The following is a 15,389-nucleotide window of genomic DNA, read 5'->3' as shown; positions in this document are numbered from 1 at the left end:
GGCTGAACTGAGGTGGCAGTCTTGGATTAGGGTTAGCCTAAATCAGTGGTTAGGCCAGTTAATGACAGTTGGATGTAGCTTTATCATTCTCAAAGTATTGTCCCTGGAAAAGCAGCATAGGCATTACCTGGAACTTGTTAGAAAGGTGAATTCTTGACTTTTCTCCCCAAACTACAAAATAGGTAAGTCTGGAGATTGGTATCAGCAATCTGTGTTTCAACCAGCTCTCCAGGTGATTCTCATACACACCCACATTTGAGAACCACTGGTCTAGATAAAAGAAAAGGCTGATAAGAAGCTGATCCCGCACTATATATTGAAGAAAAAAAAATGGGAGAGCTCCAAATATCATTTGGAGGTGTGTGTGTGTGCGTGCGTGTGTGTGTGTGTGTGTGTATTCAGGGGCACCCAAACAACATGCGCCAAAATTCATCTGTAAGGGATGGTGGGATGGTTTTTCCTCTGCCTCAGAGGAGAACAACAGCAGAACCTGGCAACTTCTTCCCATGAGGGTCCAGGATGGTTGAGAAGATCCTTGAAGAGAACTGAAGCTCCAGTTTGTGCAGCATCCTGTCCTTGGGCATGTTTAACTATTCTGTTAGTTCTTCTCTTGTTCTTGAAGCCTTATTTCCTTATTTTTTCTCCTTTACCAAGGAAATATAATGGTTTTTATTTTATTATTTTTAAGCAGCTACTTACTGACTACAGATGCAAATAAGATACTGCACAGGTAATTTTGTATTTATTGTTTCCACCCCTAGGTTTCACCACTAATTGTTTTTTTTTTCTTTCCCATTCTGCTTTGTTCTGCTTTTTAGTGAGTATTAAGCAAGACTGCCAGTGGTTCACAGTACATCAAGATATGGAGATGCTAAATTAAAAGAGTCAAGGGTATTATGATGCTTTCAACAATCTGTCAGTTTCATATATCTGACTTGTACTTATTGAGTGCCTTTTATGTCAGCAGGTGCGGGGCGCTTTTCTCTGTGCTATTATAAAAAGATAAGATTTCATTGCTGACAAATGGAGCACAGACTTTTTGGCAGACAAATAGGACATACCATTTGTATAGGAGAGTGTTATTAATGCTTTAATAGCAGCATGCTCAGGAAGTTAAAGGATCATAGGGAAACAATGGAAAGGGGAGGCATCTAACCATGGATGCAGAAAGAGTAACAAGAAACACCATTTCTTTTTTTTTTTTTCAACGTTTTTTATTTATTTTTTTTTTGGGACAGAGAGAGACAGAGCATGAACGGGGAGGGGCAGAGAGAGAGGGAGCCACAGAATCGGAAACAGGCTCCAGGCTCCGAGCCATCAGCCCAGAGCCTGACGTGGGGCTCGAACTCATGGACCGCGAGATCGTGACCTGGCTGAAGTCGGACGCTTAACCGACTGCGCCACCCAGGCGCCCCTTCAACGTTTTTTTTTTTTGTTTTTGTTTTTGTTTTTGTTTTTGTTTTTTTTTTTAAGAAAAACCATTTCTAAGACCTATAACTCTCGTTCCAGATAGAATGCAACAAGAAAAAGTTAGTTATTTGAGGGAAAGAGAGTTGATTCTAGGAGAAGGAGATGACATGTAAAAACACAGAGTTGAGACAAAGAGCAAAGCATGTTCTGTCAGTGGCTGGGTTTATGTGTGGAGTTGGAATATACTCGTGAAGGGAGTTATTTTTTATTCATAAGGTTATGAATGCTAAGGACATTGTTTTAACAAAGAGTCACTTGTACAATTTAAATTGTAGACATATTTCATGTCGACAGAATTGTGGAGAAACATGACAGCCTAGAACAAAAGCAGATACATCAGTTAGGAGATTGTTAATGAAACAGTCAAACCCTGAATTCATGTCTTTCCTTTCAGCCAGTTTCAGGCCCACCTGCCAGTCATGGTACTATTTCTCAACAACACAGGCACCCAGGTGACTGAATTCCTGATGATTTGCTTCCCAGGAATGCAGGAAACACAGCACTGGCTATCTGTAGTCCTTGCTCCCCTCCTGGTTTTGGCTTTGGGGGCCAACTTTGTGTTATTACTCACCATTCGGCAAGAGACATCTCTGCACGAACCCATGTACTACCTGCTTGCCATCCTCTCCGTGCTGGATATCATCCTCTGCCTCACTGTCATCCCCAAGGTCAGACCCCTTCTGGATTGACTTCCAAGCATTCAGTTATTTTTCTTTAAATAGTGGTTTGTTTTGCTGCTATAAATCCTACTACCCCTGAAGGACAATCCTCAGTGAGTGGTCCATACCGTCACACAGGGTCTGTCACAGCTCCCAGATATGTCCCCTCTCATTCTCAGTGTCCATTTTTAAAATTTTTTAATTATTTAAAAAAATATTTTATTGTCAAATTGGTTTCCATATAACACCCAGTGCCCATCCCAACAGGTGCCCTCCTCAATGCCCATCACCCACTTTCTCCTCCCTCCCACCCCCCCATCATCAACCCTCAGTTTATTCTCAGTTTGCATCCTTCCCTCTCTGTAACTTTTTTCCCCCTTCTCCTCCCCCATGATCTTCTGTTAAGTTTCTCAGGATCCACATACGAGTGGAAATATATGGTATCTGTCTTTCTCTGTATGACTTATTTCACTTAGCATCACACTCTCCAGTTCCATCCACGTTGCTACAAAAGGCCAGATTTCCTTTTGTAGCAACATGGATGGAACTGGAGAGTGTGATGCTAAGTGAAATAAGTCATACAGAGAAAGACAGATACCATATGGTTTCACTCTTATGTGGATCCTGAGAAACATAACAGAAACCCATGGGGGGGGGAAGGGAAAAAAAAAAAAAAGAGGTTAGAGTGGGAGAGAGCCAAAGCATAAGAGACTGTTAAAAACTGAGAACAAACTGAGGGTTGATGGGGGTGGGAGGGAGGGCAGGGTGGGTGATGGGTATTGAGGAGGGAACCTTTTGGGATGAGCACTGGTGTTGTATGGAAACCAATTTGACAGTAAATTTCATATATTAAAAAATAAAAAAAAAATTGTTAAAAAAAAAAAAAAGGCCAGATTTCATTCTTTGTCATGGCCAAGTAGTATTCTATTGTATATATAACCACAACTTCTTTATCCATCATCCATGCATCAATTGATGCACATTTAGGCTCTTTCCATAATTTAGCTATTGTTGAAAGTGCTGCTATAAACATTGGGGTACAAGTGCCCCTATGCATCCGCACTCCTGTATCCCTTGGGTAATTTCCTAGCAGTGCTATTGCTGGGTCATAGGGTAGATCTATTTATAATTTTTTGGGAAATCTCCACACTGTTTTCCAGAGTCGCTGCACCAGTTTGCATTCCCACCAATAGTGCAAGAGGGTTCCCATTTCTCCACATCCTCTCCAGCGTCTATAGTCTCCTGATTTGTTCGTTTGAGCCACTCTGATTGGTGTGAGGTGATATCTCAGTGTGGTTTTGATTTGTATTTCCCTGATGAGGAGCGACATTGAGCATCTTTTCATGTGCCTGTTGGCAATCTGGATGTCTTCTTTAGAGAAGTGTCTATTCATGTTTTCTGCCCATTTCTTCACTGTATTATTTGTTTTTCGGGTGTGGAGTTTGGTGAGTTCTTTATAGATTTTGGATACTAGCCCTTTGTCCGATATGTTATTTGCAAATATCTTTTCCCATTCCATCAGTTGCCTTTTAGTTTTGTTGATTGTTTCTTTTGCAGTGCAGAAGTTTTTATCTTCATGAGGTCCCAATAGTTTATTTTTGCTTTTAACTCCCTTGCCTTTGGAGATATGTCAAGTAAGAAATTGCTGCAGCTGAGGTCAGAGAGGTTGTTCCCGCTTTCTCCTCTAGGGTTTTGATGGTTTCCTGTAGTGTCCATTTTTTAAAGATTTAATTCTTTCCCAACTGACAGGCCCTCTCTCAATGTCTGAGTCAATGATATTCCACGTTTTTAAATTCTTTTTACTTCTAGGGAGATTTTCCTTGACTCAGAATGATCCCACCTTTACATCCAAGAGCTCTAGAATTTACTTTCTAAAGTGTAACTGGATGTATGTTTATATCATATAGTGAGATAGGAAGCAGAATTGAAAGAGATTTCTTATATGTCTAGAGAAGGTGGAGAGTATCCAAATGTAAATATTGAACTTACTGAGTTTGGTGTTCTTGTGATGCATTCAACTGGAGTTTGGGTAAGAACTCTGGGGATCAAGAGAAGACAGGCTAGAAGTAAACATTAAACAAGAGGCATGGTCTATAGATGGGGAGAAAAGGGTATAAATAAGGCTCTACTTGGGATGCACATAGAAGGTATTTTAAATTAAGATACTGTCCCAGCTGGGATTATAGGGCTGTGGTTTGGGGATACAGATGGTTGAAGCCATTGAAAGTTTCCCCCAAGGTTAGGTACTGTAGGGTGGGAATGAATGCAGTTTTTGAGAATAATGATTCTGGCAGGTCCTGCTCATCTTCTGGTTTAACATGAAGACCATCAGCCTTGCAGGCTGCTTTCTGCAGATGTTCATCATGAATACATTCCTTCCTATGGAGTCTTCCACCTTCCTGGTCATGGCCTATGACCGCTATGTGGCCATTTGCCATCCTCTGCACTACCCGTCCATCATTACTGAAAAATTTGTCATTTATGCAGCCATCTTCATTGTCTTCCACAATTTTCTGGCCACACTACCCACACCAGTTCTGGCTGCCAGGCTCAACTACTGTGCCAGCAATGTGGTGGAGAACTGTATCTATGCCAACATTTCTGTAGCAAAGCTCTCCTGTGGGGATATTCACCCAAATAAGCTCTACCAATTTGTGAGTATTTGGTGTCTACTGGGTTCTGACCTAGTGCTCATCTTACTATCCTACTGCTTCATCCTGAGGGCTGTTAAACGTCTGCAGTCAGGAGGTGCAGCAACCAAAGCCTTGAGTACTTGTGGTTCCCATCTCATTCTTATACTTTTCTTCTATACATTGCTGCTTGTCTTCATCTTCACAAACAAGGCAGAAAAGAAGGCGCCCTCAGAGGTACCCATTCTTCTCAATGTCTTGCACCACCTCATTCCACCAGCCCTGAACCCCATTGTTTATGGAGTATGAACCCAGGAAATCAAGCAAGGGATTCTCAAACTATTCAAGTACCAGTTTTGAGAGATATGAGTCAAAGATCCAGATTATGAAAGTCTGTTTTAGTGATAGATTCATCTAAATGCCCCGAGGAACACATATGACATCCATGCTGCTACCCTCATCTTGAACTTAAACCTTCTGCAGACACTGTCATAATATTTACCCTCATTATCGCCTCCTCAAATCCTCACTGAACACATGTTTAGGCAACAATTACCTTTTTATTCTAACCCGTTGCCATCATGATCCTTCAATACCCATTCATTAAATAATTATTTAATACCTTCCATATACTTCTTAGTCTTTACATTCTGAGTAACTATCACATTTAATTCCTAGGGCAAGGATGAGATAGCACTTTAAATATAACATGGGGGATGTGGGTAGGAACAGGGGAACCAATGAAGACAATATTTTCTTAAATGTTTTATTTATTTATTTATTTATTTATTTAAGTTTTTTTTTTAATGTTTATTTTTGAGACAGAGAGAGACAAAGCATGAATGGGGGAGGGGCAGAGAGAGAGGGAGACACAGAATCCGAAGCAGTCTCCAGGCTCTGAGCCATCAGCCCAGAGCCCGACGCGGGCTCGAACTCACGGACCATGAGATTGTGACCTGAGCTGAAGTCGGACGCTTAACCGACTGAGCCACCCAGGCGCCCCTGTTTTATTTATTTTTGAGAGAGAGTGTGTGTGTGAGCAAGGAAGGGGCAGAGAGAGAGGGAAAGGAGATCCAAAGCGGGTTCTGCACTGAAAGCAGTGAGCCTGATGTGGGGCTCGAACTCATGAACCTGTGAGATTATGACCTGAGCCAAAGTCAGACACTCAATTTACTGAGCCACCCAGGAACCCCACTCAACCAACTGAGCCTCCCAGAGACCCCAAGACTTAATTTAAGTAATCCAGGTGAAATGTAATAATGGCTTGGATTAAGGTGATGAGTAAAAATTGAAGTTATGGGTCAAAGATTTGCTGAGAGTCCATAAGTAGGATATAAAAGATGGAGAGGAGTAAAGGATGACTCCAAGCCTTTATTTTTCTTAAGTTTTTATGTAAATTCCAGGTAGTTAACATTCAGTGTAATATTAGTTTCAGGTGTACAATATAGTGATTCAACACTTCCATACAACACCCCAGTGCTCATCACAAGTGCACTCCTTAATCGCCATTACCTATTTCACCCATCTGCCCTCCCCCACCTCCCCTCTGGTAATCATCAGTTTGTTCTCTATAATGAAGAGTCTGCTTCTTCAAGGCTCTTTGCAAAACAGTTGGAAAGGCAGAATTGCCATTAACTGAGGAGCCAGTTTTATATGTGATATCAGAAATTTGGCTTTGGACACCTAACTCTATTTCCATACCAAACTCCTCCAAATGACTGTACTTTTAAAATGACTGTTAAATATCCAAATAGAGAAGTAAAAGTAAGCAACTGTACATATGGCACTATTCAGGGACCAGATCTAAGCTAGCGACAGAAGTTTGAGTCATCGGAGTATATAGGTGGGATTTAAATCCTATTTAGACGAGTGATATGAATTATGTTGATGAATTATCCACTTATTTCTATACCTTTCTTCAAGAAACTTATTGATGTGTTGGGTATCCTGGATCCATACTTGTTTGCCACTCCCAAAAGAATACAATCTCATTAAAATCAGAAGCTCTTTAATTCTTCTTTGTATCTGGCATTTTGTCTGGCACATAGCAGGTGCTTTTTCAATGAATAATTTTGACTGTCTCAAAACTTTTGATCACATTATGTGGCATCTGGATTATGGAATCTTGATCTAAAAATAGTACTATTTTGGGTGCCTGGGTGGCTCAGTCAGTTGAACATCTGACTCCTGATTTTGGCTCAGGTCATGATCCCAGGGTTGTGGGATCAAGCCCATGCTCATCATACAGCCTGCTTAGGATTCTCTTTCTCTCTCTCTGTCTTTCTCTTCCTTATTCCCTTCTCCCCCACTCAGGCATGCTCTCTCTCTCTCTCTCTCAAATTAAAAAAAAAAAAACAAAAAGCACCAACCCACCCCCTAAATAGTACTATTTGTTGATGAAATTTCATATGCTGGTTTCAGCAAACATTAAAAGTTATGTCATTTTTGTTAGAATAAAAGCATTCATTAACATAATTTAGCAGAGTAATGGACTTCTTATATTCAAAATAGAGGATACAACTTTGTATTTTATTTTTTTAAATGTTTATTTTGAGAGAGAGACAGTGTGAGCAGGGGAGAGGGGCAGAGATGGAGAGAGAATCCCAAACAGGCTCTGCACTTATAGTGTGGAGCCCAATGTGGGGCTCAAGCTCATGAACCATGAGATCATGATCTGAGATGAAATCAAGAGTCACTTAACTGACTGAGCTACCCAGGCACCCCAGATGATACAACTCTAACATTTAAAGAGTTGCAAAAACGTAAGCAGTAAGTTCCTTGACATCAGTCTTGGCAATGGTTTTTTGGATCTGATACCAAAAGCAAAGGCAACAAAAGCAAAAATAAACTATTGGGACTGCATCAAACTAAAAAGCTTCTGCACAACAAAGGAAATCATTGACAAAATGAAAAGGCAACCTATTAAATAGGAGGAAATATTTGCAAATCATATATCTGATAAGGGGATTAATATTCAAAATATATAACAAACTCATACAACTCAAAAGCAAAACAAAAAAAAAAAAAAACAAAGCAATAACATCTGATTAAATAATGGACAGAGGATCTAATAGACATTTTTCCAAAGAAGACATACAGATGGCCAACAGGTATGTCAAAAGGTGCTCAACATCACTAATTATCAAGGAAATGCAAATCAAAACCACAATGAGATACCACCTCACACCTGTTAGAATAGATATTGTCAAAAAGATAAGATTTTTAAGTGATGAATCACTGGGTTCTGTTCCTGAAACCAATGCTACACTGTATGTTAATTAATTTGAATTTAAATAAATAAATTTAAAATAAAAAAGATAAGAAATAGCAAGTGTTAACAAGGATGTGGAGAAAAGGAACTCTTATGTACTGTTGGTGAGAATGCAAACTGGTGCAGCCACTGTGGAAAACAATATGGAGGTTCCTCAAAAACTTAAAAATAGAACTACCCATGGGGCACCCTGTTGAGTTAGTTGGTTAAGTATTGACTCCTGATTTTGGTTCAGGTCATGATCTCATGGTTCGTGAGTTTGAGCCCCATATTGGGCTCTGTGCTGGAAGTGTGGAGCATGCTTGGGATTCTCTCTCTCCCTCTCTTTCTCTGCCCTTCCCTCCCCCCAAATAAATAAACTTAAAAAAAAAATAGGACCACCCAATGATCCCTCGATTCCACTGCTGGGCATTTATCTGAGGAAAATGAAAACACTAACTGGAAAAGGTACATGCACTGCCATGTTCATTGCAAAATTATTTATAATAGCCAAGAGATAGAAACAACCTAAATGCACATTGGCAGATAAATAGATAAAGAAAATGTGATACATATACACACACACAATGGAATATTATTCAGCCAAAAAAAATGCAATCTTGCCACCTGTGACAACATGGATGGGCCTTGAGGGGATTATGCTAAGTGAGATATGTCGGATAGGGAAAGACAAATACCATATGATCTTACTTACACGTGAAATCTAAACAAACAGCAAACAACTCCTCCCCTCCCTGAGCTTATAGAAACAGAGAACGGATTAATAGTTGCCAGAGGTGGGGGGAATGGGTGAAATGGGTGAAAGGGGTCAAAAGGTACAAACTTTCAGTTATAAAGCAAGTAAGTCATGGGCATGTATGGTTAATAAAACTATATTGTAGGGGCGCCTGGGTGGCGCAGTCGGTTAAGCGTCCGACTTCAGCCAGGTCACGATCTCGCGGTCCGTGAGTTCGAGCCCCGCGTCAGGCTCTGGGCTGATGGCTCGGAGCCTGGAACCTGTTTCCGATTCTGTGTCTCCCTCTCTCTCTGCCCCTCCCCCGTTCATGCTCTGTCTCTCTCTGTCCCAAAAATAAAAATAAAAAACGTTGAAAAAAAAAAATTAAAAAAAAAAAAACAACTATATTGTATATTTGAAAGTTGCTGTGAGTGAATATCTTAAAAGTTCTCATCATAAAAAAAAATGTAACTATGTATGGTGATAGATGTTAGGTAGACTGGCCATAGTGATCATTTCGCAATATATACAATATAAAATCGTTATATTGTACCCCTAAAATTAATATACTGTTATGTAAATTGTACCTCACTAAAAATATAAATTAAAGACATTAATACAGTAAGATGTTATTAAATATGTAGTCAATAGAAAACTTGAAACCACTTGGTAGCCAGGCTGAATGTGCCGCTGTCCCTGCCACCCCATCTGAGATCCTGGAATACCTGGTAAGGTGTATGGGAAAAGGTAATTGTTTTAGGTCTCCTTTATTTACAGCTACCCTAGCCAGATTTAATAATGTTCTCTTCAGCTCAGATCTGCCTCCACTGGCATCCAGTCTAGGAGTAATGAGGATGAAATTATGCAATCAACCAATATTTAAAGAAGATGCTTAATGTTGAGCACCATTCCAATTAAATTTTCCCAAGATATAATGTTCTCTGTGCTGTAGCATTCCATCTATAGTACCATGATAATAATAGGTCCAGCATTTGAACTCCAGCCTCTTCTCCTGTACGTCTCTGGTTTGTAGGATCGTGTCCCTGCTGTGGTTCTGATGTGAGTTCCCATTTACTAGCTCTACATTGATCTCTAGTCCTTTGCCAGGTCTTGACTGATAGCCACCTGTTTTCTTTCTAAATTTTATTTTTTAACTTTTTAAAGGTTATTTATTTGTGTCTTTTGAGAGAGGGAGAGAGAGGGAGCAGTGGGGGAGGGGCAGGGAGAGAAGCATCAGCAGTGCAGAACCCCAATACGGGGCTTGAACACATGAACCATGAGATCGTAACCTGAGCGAGTTGAATTCTTAACTGACTGAGCCACCCAGGCATCCTGATTGTCACCTTTTAATAGCCATTTGTTCTTTGTCACGGGCCCTGCTACTTGCAGATCTCCCCTGTGGACAATGCCCTGGGCTTCTGCCCCACCCTCTCTATGGCTGTATTCCACCTACCTGTTAGGGGAGGAGGCAAGGTGTTGGAAAAGCATGGAAGTTTTTTTTGCATCTCTTGTCTCTGAAATGCAGCCAGATCAACACTAAACCATCTTGCACACCTAGAAAACTGATTTGATGATTAACCGAGCCAGGTACGTGGCTCAGAGAGGTGAACTGGGGAAGAGAGAAGCCGTGGAGGGCAGGGAGCTGTTTTTGCTTGTGGATAGAGGATGGAGACAGGTGGGTGTGGGTGAGTATGGGAAAAGCACCCCTCCCTACCTCCCCATCCCCCCCAAAAGCAGCTGGAGAGACAGTGGAAAAGTGGAAACAGCCACAGGGACTGAACAAAAAAAAGGAGAAAGGAGAAAGGAGAGGGTTTGCCTATCTAAAGGGAAAACATGGTTTCATAGACTCTTAGAACAAGCAATACGTTTTAAAATAACTAGTTCACTGTCTTCATGTAACAGATGAAGGTGCTGAAACTCAGTGAGGCTACTGATTTGTTTCCAGTCACAATCTTGTATGTGGTTGTGCGAGTACTAGAGTTCAGAACTTCTAACTCACCATCTCAGGAATTTTCTCTTTTGTAAGTTGTTTACTGTGCTTATTTATACCTCATTTCTTTCCACCTCCTTCTATGTGGAAGAAAATATTTCTTCAATTTTATAGGGCCTAGATTGCTTTATATTCTGTCTAAAAAATAGCATATGCATTCCTCAATGATTGCATATTTGTTCTGTGCATCTTTGTGCCCTCAAACTCTAACAAAGTTTCTATACCAGAGCAGTTGCCTAGGAAGTCTTTGCTTAATTAATAGTAGGCCCTAATAGCTTAACGTTTCATTGCTGGGACATCTTCTGATGCTGTGACATGTTAGTACACCAAAGCAGAAACCTATACGCACATCGCAGAGTGAGTCTTCGAATTCTGAAGATGAAGCTTCAAGCACAGACACTGGTGTGAGGACACCAAAGAAGAGGCTTTGTGTGATAACTTCTCTGAAACCCAGTAAATCTCATTTCTCCACATGTGAGCAATTCTTGCAAGAGCTCTAGCCCTCTGAGGGTTGCACCAGAAAAGGCGCAGTCTTTGCTTGGGCAAAGATGGGAAGAGAAGAAAATTACTGGCTTAGTTGGAGGTAATGGAAAGAGATTTACTTATGGACTCTACCTATTATTCATCATTCAGAGCTAACATTTAAATACTGTGGTCTTTTTCAACTGCATTATGCAACTAGGTTAAAAACAGTAATAAATTAATAACAATGTTACAACCAAGGGCATTGATACCCACAGTTTTATATTTAAAAAATTACTTGTATAGAAATGTAAATACAGTATTAACTGGGATTTATTTCTCAACTATAGAGTTCATCCTCCTGAGTTCTCATATTTCAGACAGAATAGAACTCCAAAGATTGGGAAAAATTTTTAAAAAGTCACAGAAATGAGAGATTTTTCTTGGGGGAGCATTAGGATTTGAAGCAGAGGGATAGAGTCAAGAAATTGTTTCAGATTTAAATTTACTTCTTTCCTTGAACTTACTATCTCAATTTATTTGAGCTATGAGTTCCAACCCAATTTTCCATTAACTGATTTATAAGTCATCATGTATTAGAAATGCAGAGATCCTGTTGTCCTTATTACCACCCTTTCTTCAGTAATCTCTGGATTCCTTGCTTGACCTCCTGGGTTCGCACTCCATAAACTATAGGGTTGAGGGCTGCAGGGATGACATGGTGGAGGACGTTGAGCAGGACTGGCACATTGGGTGAGACCTTCTTCTTCACCACATGAGTGAGCACGAAGACCAGAAGGATGGTGCTGAAGAAGAGGATAAGGATGAAGTGGGAGCCACATGTGCTCAGGGCCTTGGCCACAGCACCCTCTGCCTTGAGTCTCAGCACAGCTCGCAGTATGAGGGTGTAGGAGAGGAAGATGAGGATGAGGTCAGATCCTAGCAGTGTCCAGCCTCCAGCAAACTGGAGGAGGCGATTGATGGTGACATCATCACAGGAGAGCCTGGAGACAGACGTATTGGCAGATGCAATTCTCAATGACATTTCTCCCACAGTAATGGAGCCGGGCAGAGAGGATGGGAATGGACACAGTAAGAAGTGCATTCCTGGCCAAAATAAAGACAGCAGCCTTGACTACAAATTGGTCAGTGATGATGGATGGGTACCTCAGTGGGTGTCAGATGGCCACATAGCAGTCATAGGCCACGACCATGAATGTACAGGACTCCATGGAAAGGAAGCAGTTCATGATGTACATCTGGAGGAAGCAGGCATAGAAACTGATGGACTTGAGGTCAAACCAGAAGATGGCCAGGACTTTGGGGATGACAGTGAGGCAGACAGCAATGTCCAGCAGGGAGACAATACTGAGCAGGTAGTACATGGGCTGGTGTAGAGAGACCTCCAGCCGGATGGTGATTAGGAGAATAACATTAGCCCCCATGGCCAGGAGGAATAGGAGGCTGAGGGGCAGGGACAGCCAGAGCTGCCAGCTGGGGGACCTGACAAAACAATTCAGGAGAAAGTCTGAAACCCTAGTGGAGTCATTTCCATGAGTTGTCATCTTGTGGATTCTGTTTCTACAGATTTTCTTTGATGATATAAAAAATTAGGATCAAAATTAACCTCTGACTGTGGTTAAAATGAAATAAAAAAATTCGAGTTCATTGGATGTAACTTATGGCTCCATCAGCTTATTTTGCCTTAACTGGGGATTTTGCATGTTACATACAGAAAAAAGAAATTCATTTAAATCTTCAGCAAATTTTGTTTCTCCTCATTTCCTGAATATTTCTAATTTCTTAATGAAACAATCTTATAAAATCGAATTAGTAATTTCAGTTAGCTAGGAGCAGCATGTTTACTTTTGAACATTGTGATAAAATAGACCCCCTGATTTCAGCAATGTGAAGGTGGTGAGATTTGTCTTCAGTAATTCCTCTCTCAATCTCTCTACCCAGTTGCCTAGATAATGTCCCCAGTTTCCACAGCAGGTACTGCTCAGTGTTGTGACTCCTTTCTTTCTGTGTGCTTTTTATTTACCCTTTATATACAGGAGACACAAAGATTATCTTTGTTCTCAAGGAAGTGACAGTCCTTCCTTGGTGATAAGGTTAGATAAATATAAAGACAATGATAAGAATCATGACAGAGCAGTATGCAGAATATTTTGAGAGGGGGTAGGTGAAGATGAACTTCATTCACATGAAAGTGAAGTGTTCCCAGGACTCCTCTCCTGCTGACTTTTAAAAGCAAGTCCAAAGAAAGTCATGAAAAAGAGTTGCCTGTTGCAGTGAGAGATGCCTGCAACATGTTTGAGATCAGCATATCTGGAGTCTTAAAAATCATGCTGTGCAGGGTCCCTTGATTTGTTCACCTGGCACTGGTGTTCTGTTCAGATGTCATCCCATGTGTGGAAATTACTCTGCTTCCTCAGTATTTAAACTTAACTGTTTTGCATTTGTTTAGCTAACAAGAAAATAAAAATGTCTGCAGTGTATTCAATGGATTTTCAATACTTACTAGGCACTGTGTTAATCTATATTTGGAGCATTATCTCACTTGAGATTAAAACAACTATGTGAGGTATGTCTTACCTGACTTTACAAATGAGGGAAATGAGGTGAAGAAAGGTTGAGAAAATTCCAAGATCACTTACAATAATACTCAGTCTAGATGCAAAGTTCTATTTCGTTTAAAACCCAATTTTTAGCCACCTATACTGTACTACTTCTAATCAGCAAAGGAACATTGGTTAGATAGTCTGTCAGAATTCCTGAGCCGTATAATGCCATGACATTGTGTTTCGTTCTTCAATCTCTGTAAAAAGAAACCTATCCCCCTAGGGTAACAACAATTTTTGAAAGTTGATTACCATAGTAGCGAGGCATTTTTGGAATGGAGGCTGAGGTGATAAGAAAGGATTTTTAATAGAAGTATGAACCAAGAACTGAAACTAGTTTTCAATGATCAGAAGCCATTGGATGTAGCTGTTAAAATGACACATTTGTTTTCATCTGTGTATGTCCTTGCTCCCACACTTCCTGTCCTGATCACTTTGTTTTTTGTTAGACCTCAACCCTTCTTACCAATGGCCCTGGGAATTGCTGGGTCAGAGAAAGGTAGTAGGAATTACCCTCTGCTTCGCCAACTCCTCTTCATTCCTTTTGATGTTCTGCTTCAAAACCAAGGGAGTGTTGTCCTATTAGTGTCTGCCAGGAACTGTGTGTCTGTCTTGGGAAGCAAAAGTAATTTCAAAACAAGCTCCCACTCCTTTTCCTGTTTTTAAGGACAGCATATGTTAACAATGCCTTGGTAAATTTCAGAGTGGTTTGAAAGTTGTCTCATCTGTGTCAGTGAGACAGTATATACAAGGTAGACTTGCTGTTATACCAGCTAATTTTATCCCAGCACATGCAAATTTCAGCGTCAAATTCTGACACTACTTCCTCCTGTCAGGATTTGTCTTTTGCACTTAATTTTTTATTCCAGCTTCTCCTCTGCTCACATCTTATGTAGTAACATTATAGCACTATCATTCTTAGCTCGACCTCAAATCTCACTGTAGTTAAACTGGATGTAGGATCCCTGCTTGATTTCTAGAGGATCCAGCCACATGGAAGCACCTCTGCTGCAGGAAAAGAGGATCCATAAGGAAACCTAGAAGAAGCAGATTTTTTTTTTTTCTGAGCAGTCTTGGAAAGCTTATTTCCAGCACTAAGATAGAATGCCTGGAGAGCACAAAGGAATAATTTTCCATCTTATTTTTAAGTCTTTTTTTTTCTATTTTTCTCTTTTCTCTGTTTTTTTCAACCAATAATTTATTCAACAAGCAATGAGTATCTACTCAGCTCTAGGGCTAAAGTACTTGGATATACATATATATTTTTCTTTTCCTTTTTCAATCTTCCTCTGCAATGAGAGACTCTCTGTGGCAACAGTAAGACTGAGGCCCCAAAGCTAGTTACTTCTTGCTTCCATCAGGGACAGGCTGAGGAAGCCAGTTGAAGCTGGAGACCAGTGCAGGGAATTAACTCAGGCTCCAGGATGGAACTATGTTATGGAATTAACCCCAGTCTCCAGGATGGAACTATGTTATGACAGCCTGGAAACACAGACTTGGAGATTTGGAGGGGATGAAAAGGATTGCCTAGCCTCATGGTATTTGGATAAATTTGTGAAATATTCCCA

The 15,389-nt window shown here is 40.5% G+C and overlaps 1 protein-coding gene and 1 pseudogene across 1 annotated transcript; one reads left to right on the top strand and one right to left on the bottom strand.

The window, feature by feature from the left end:
* The first annotated feature begins 1,886 nt into the window (after positions 1 to 1,886).
* On the top strand, positions 1,887 to 5,068 carry LOC122201395 (olfactory receptor 56A4-like). Its single transcript, XM_042907258.1, has 2 exons — positions 1,887 to 2,138; positions 4,424 to 5,068. Exons 1-2 carry the CDS (start codon positions 1,890 to 1,892, stop codon positions 5,066 to 5,068), a joined length of 894 nt encoding a protein of 297 aa, XP_042763192.1. The 5' UTR covers positions 1,887 to 1,889.
* Positions 5,069 to 11,822: 6,754 nt separating this feature from the next.
* Positions 11,823 to 12,762, bottom strand: LOC122200335 (annotated as a pseudogene).
* Positions 12,763 to 15,389: the final 2,627 nt, after the last annotated feature.

This window comes from Panthera leo, chromosome D1 (assembly GCF_018350215.1).
Source record: "Panthera leo isolate Ple1 chromosome D1, P.leo_Ple1_pat1.1, whole genome shotgun sequence".
In the NCBI taxonomy this organism is placed as follows: Eukaryota; Metazoa; Chordata; class Mammalia; order Carnivora; family Felidae; genus Panthera; species Panthera leo.
This window is presented reverse-complemented; position numbering and strand designations above follow the sequence as displayed.

Coding starts and splice junctions, on each gene's coding strand:
- LOC122201395 (XM_042907258.1), top strand. CDS start 1,890: ATGGTACTATTTCTCAACAACACAGGCACCCAGGTGACTGAATTCCTG. Junction 2,139..4,423: donor GCCTCACTGTCATCCCCAAG/GTCAGACCCCTT, acceptor TGATTCTGGCAG/GTCCTGCTCATCTTCTGGTT.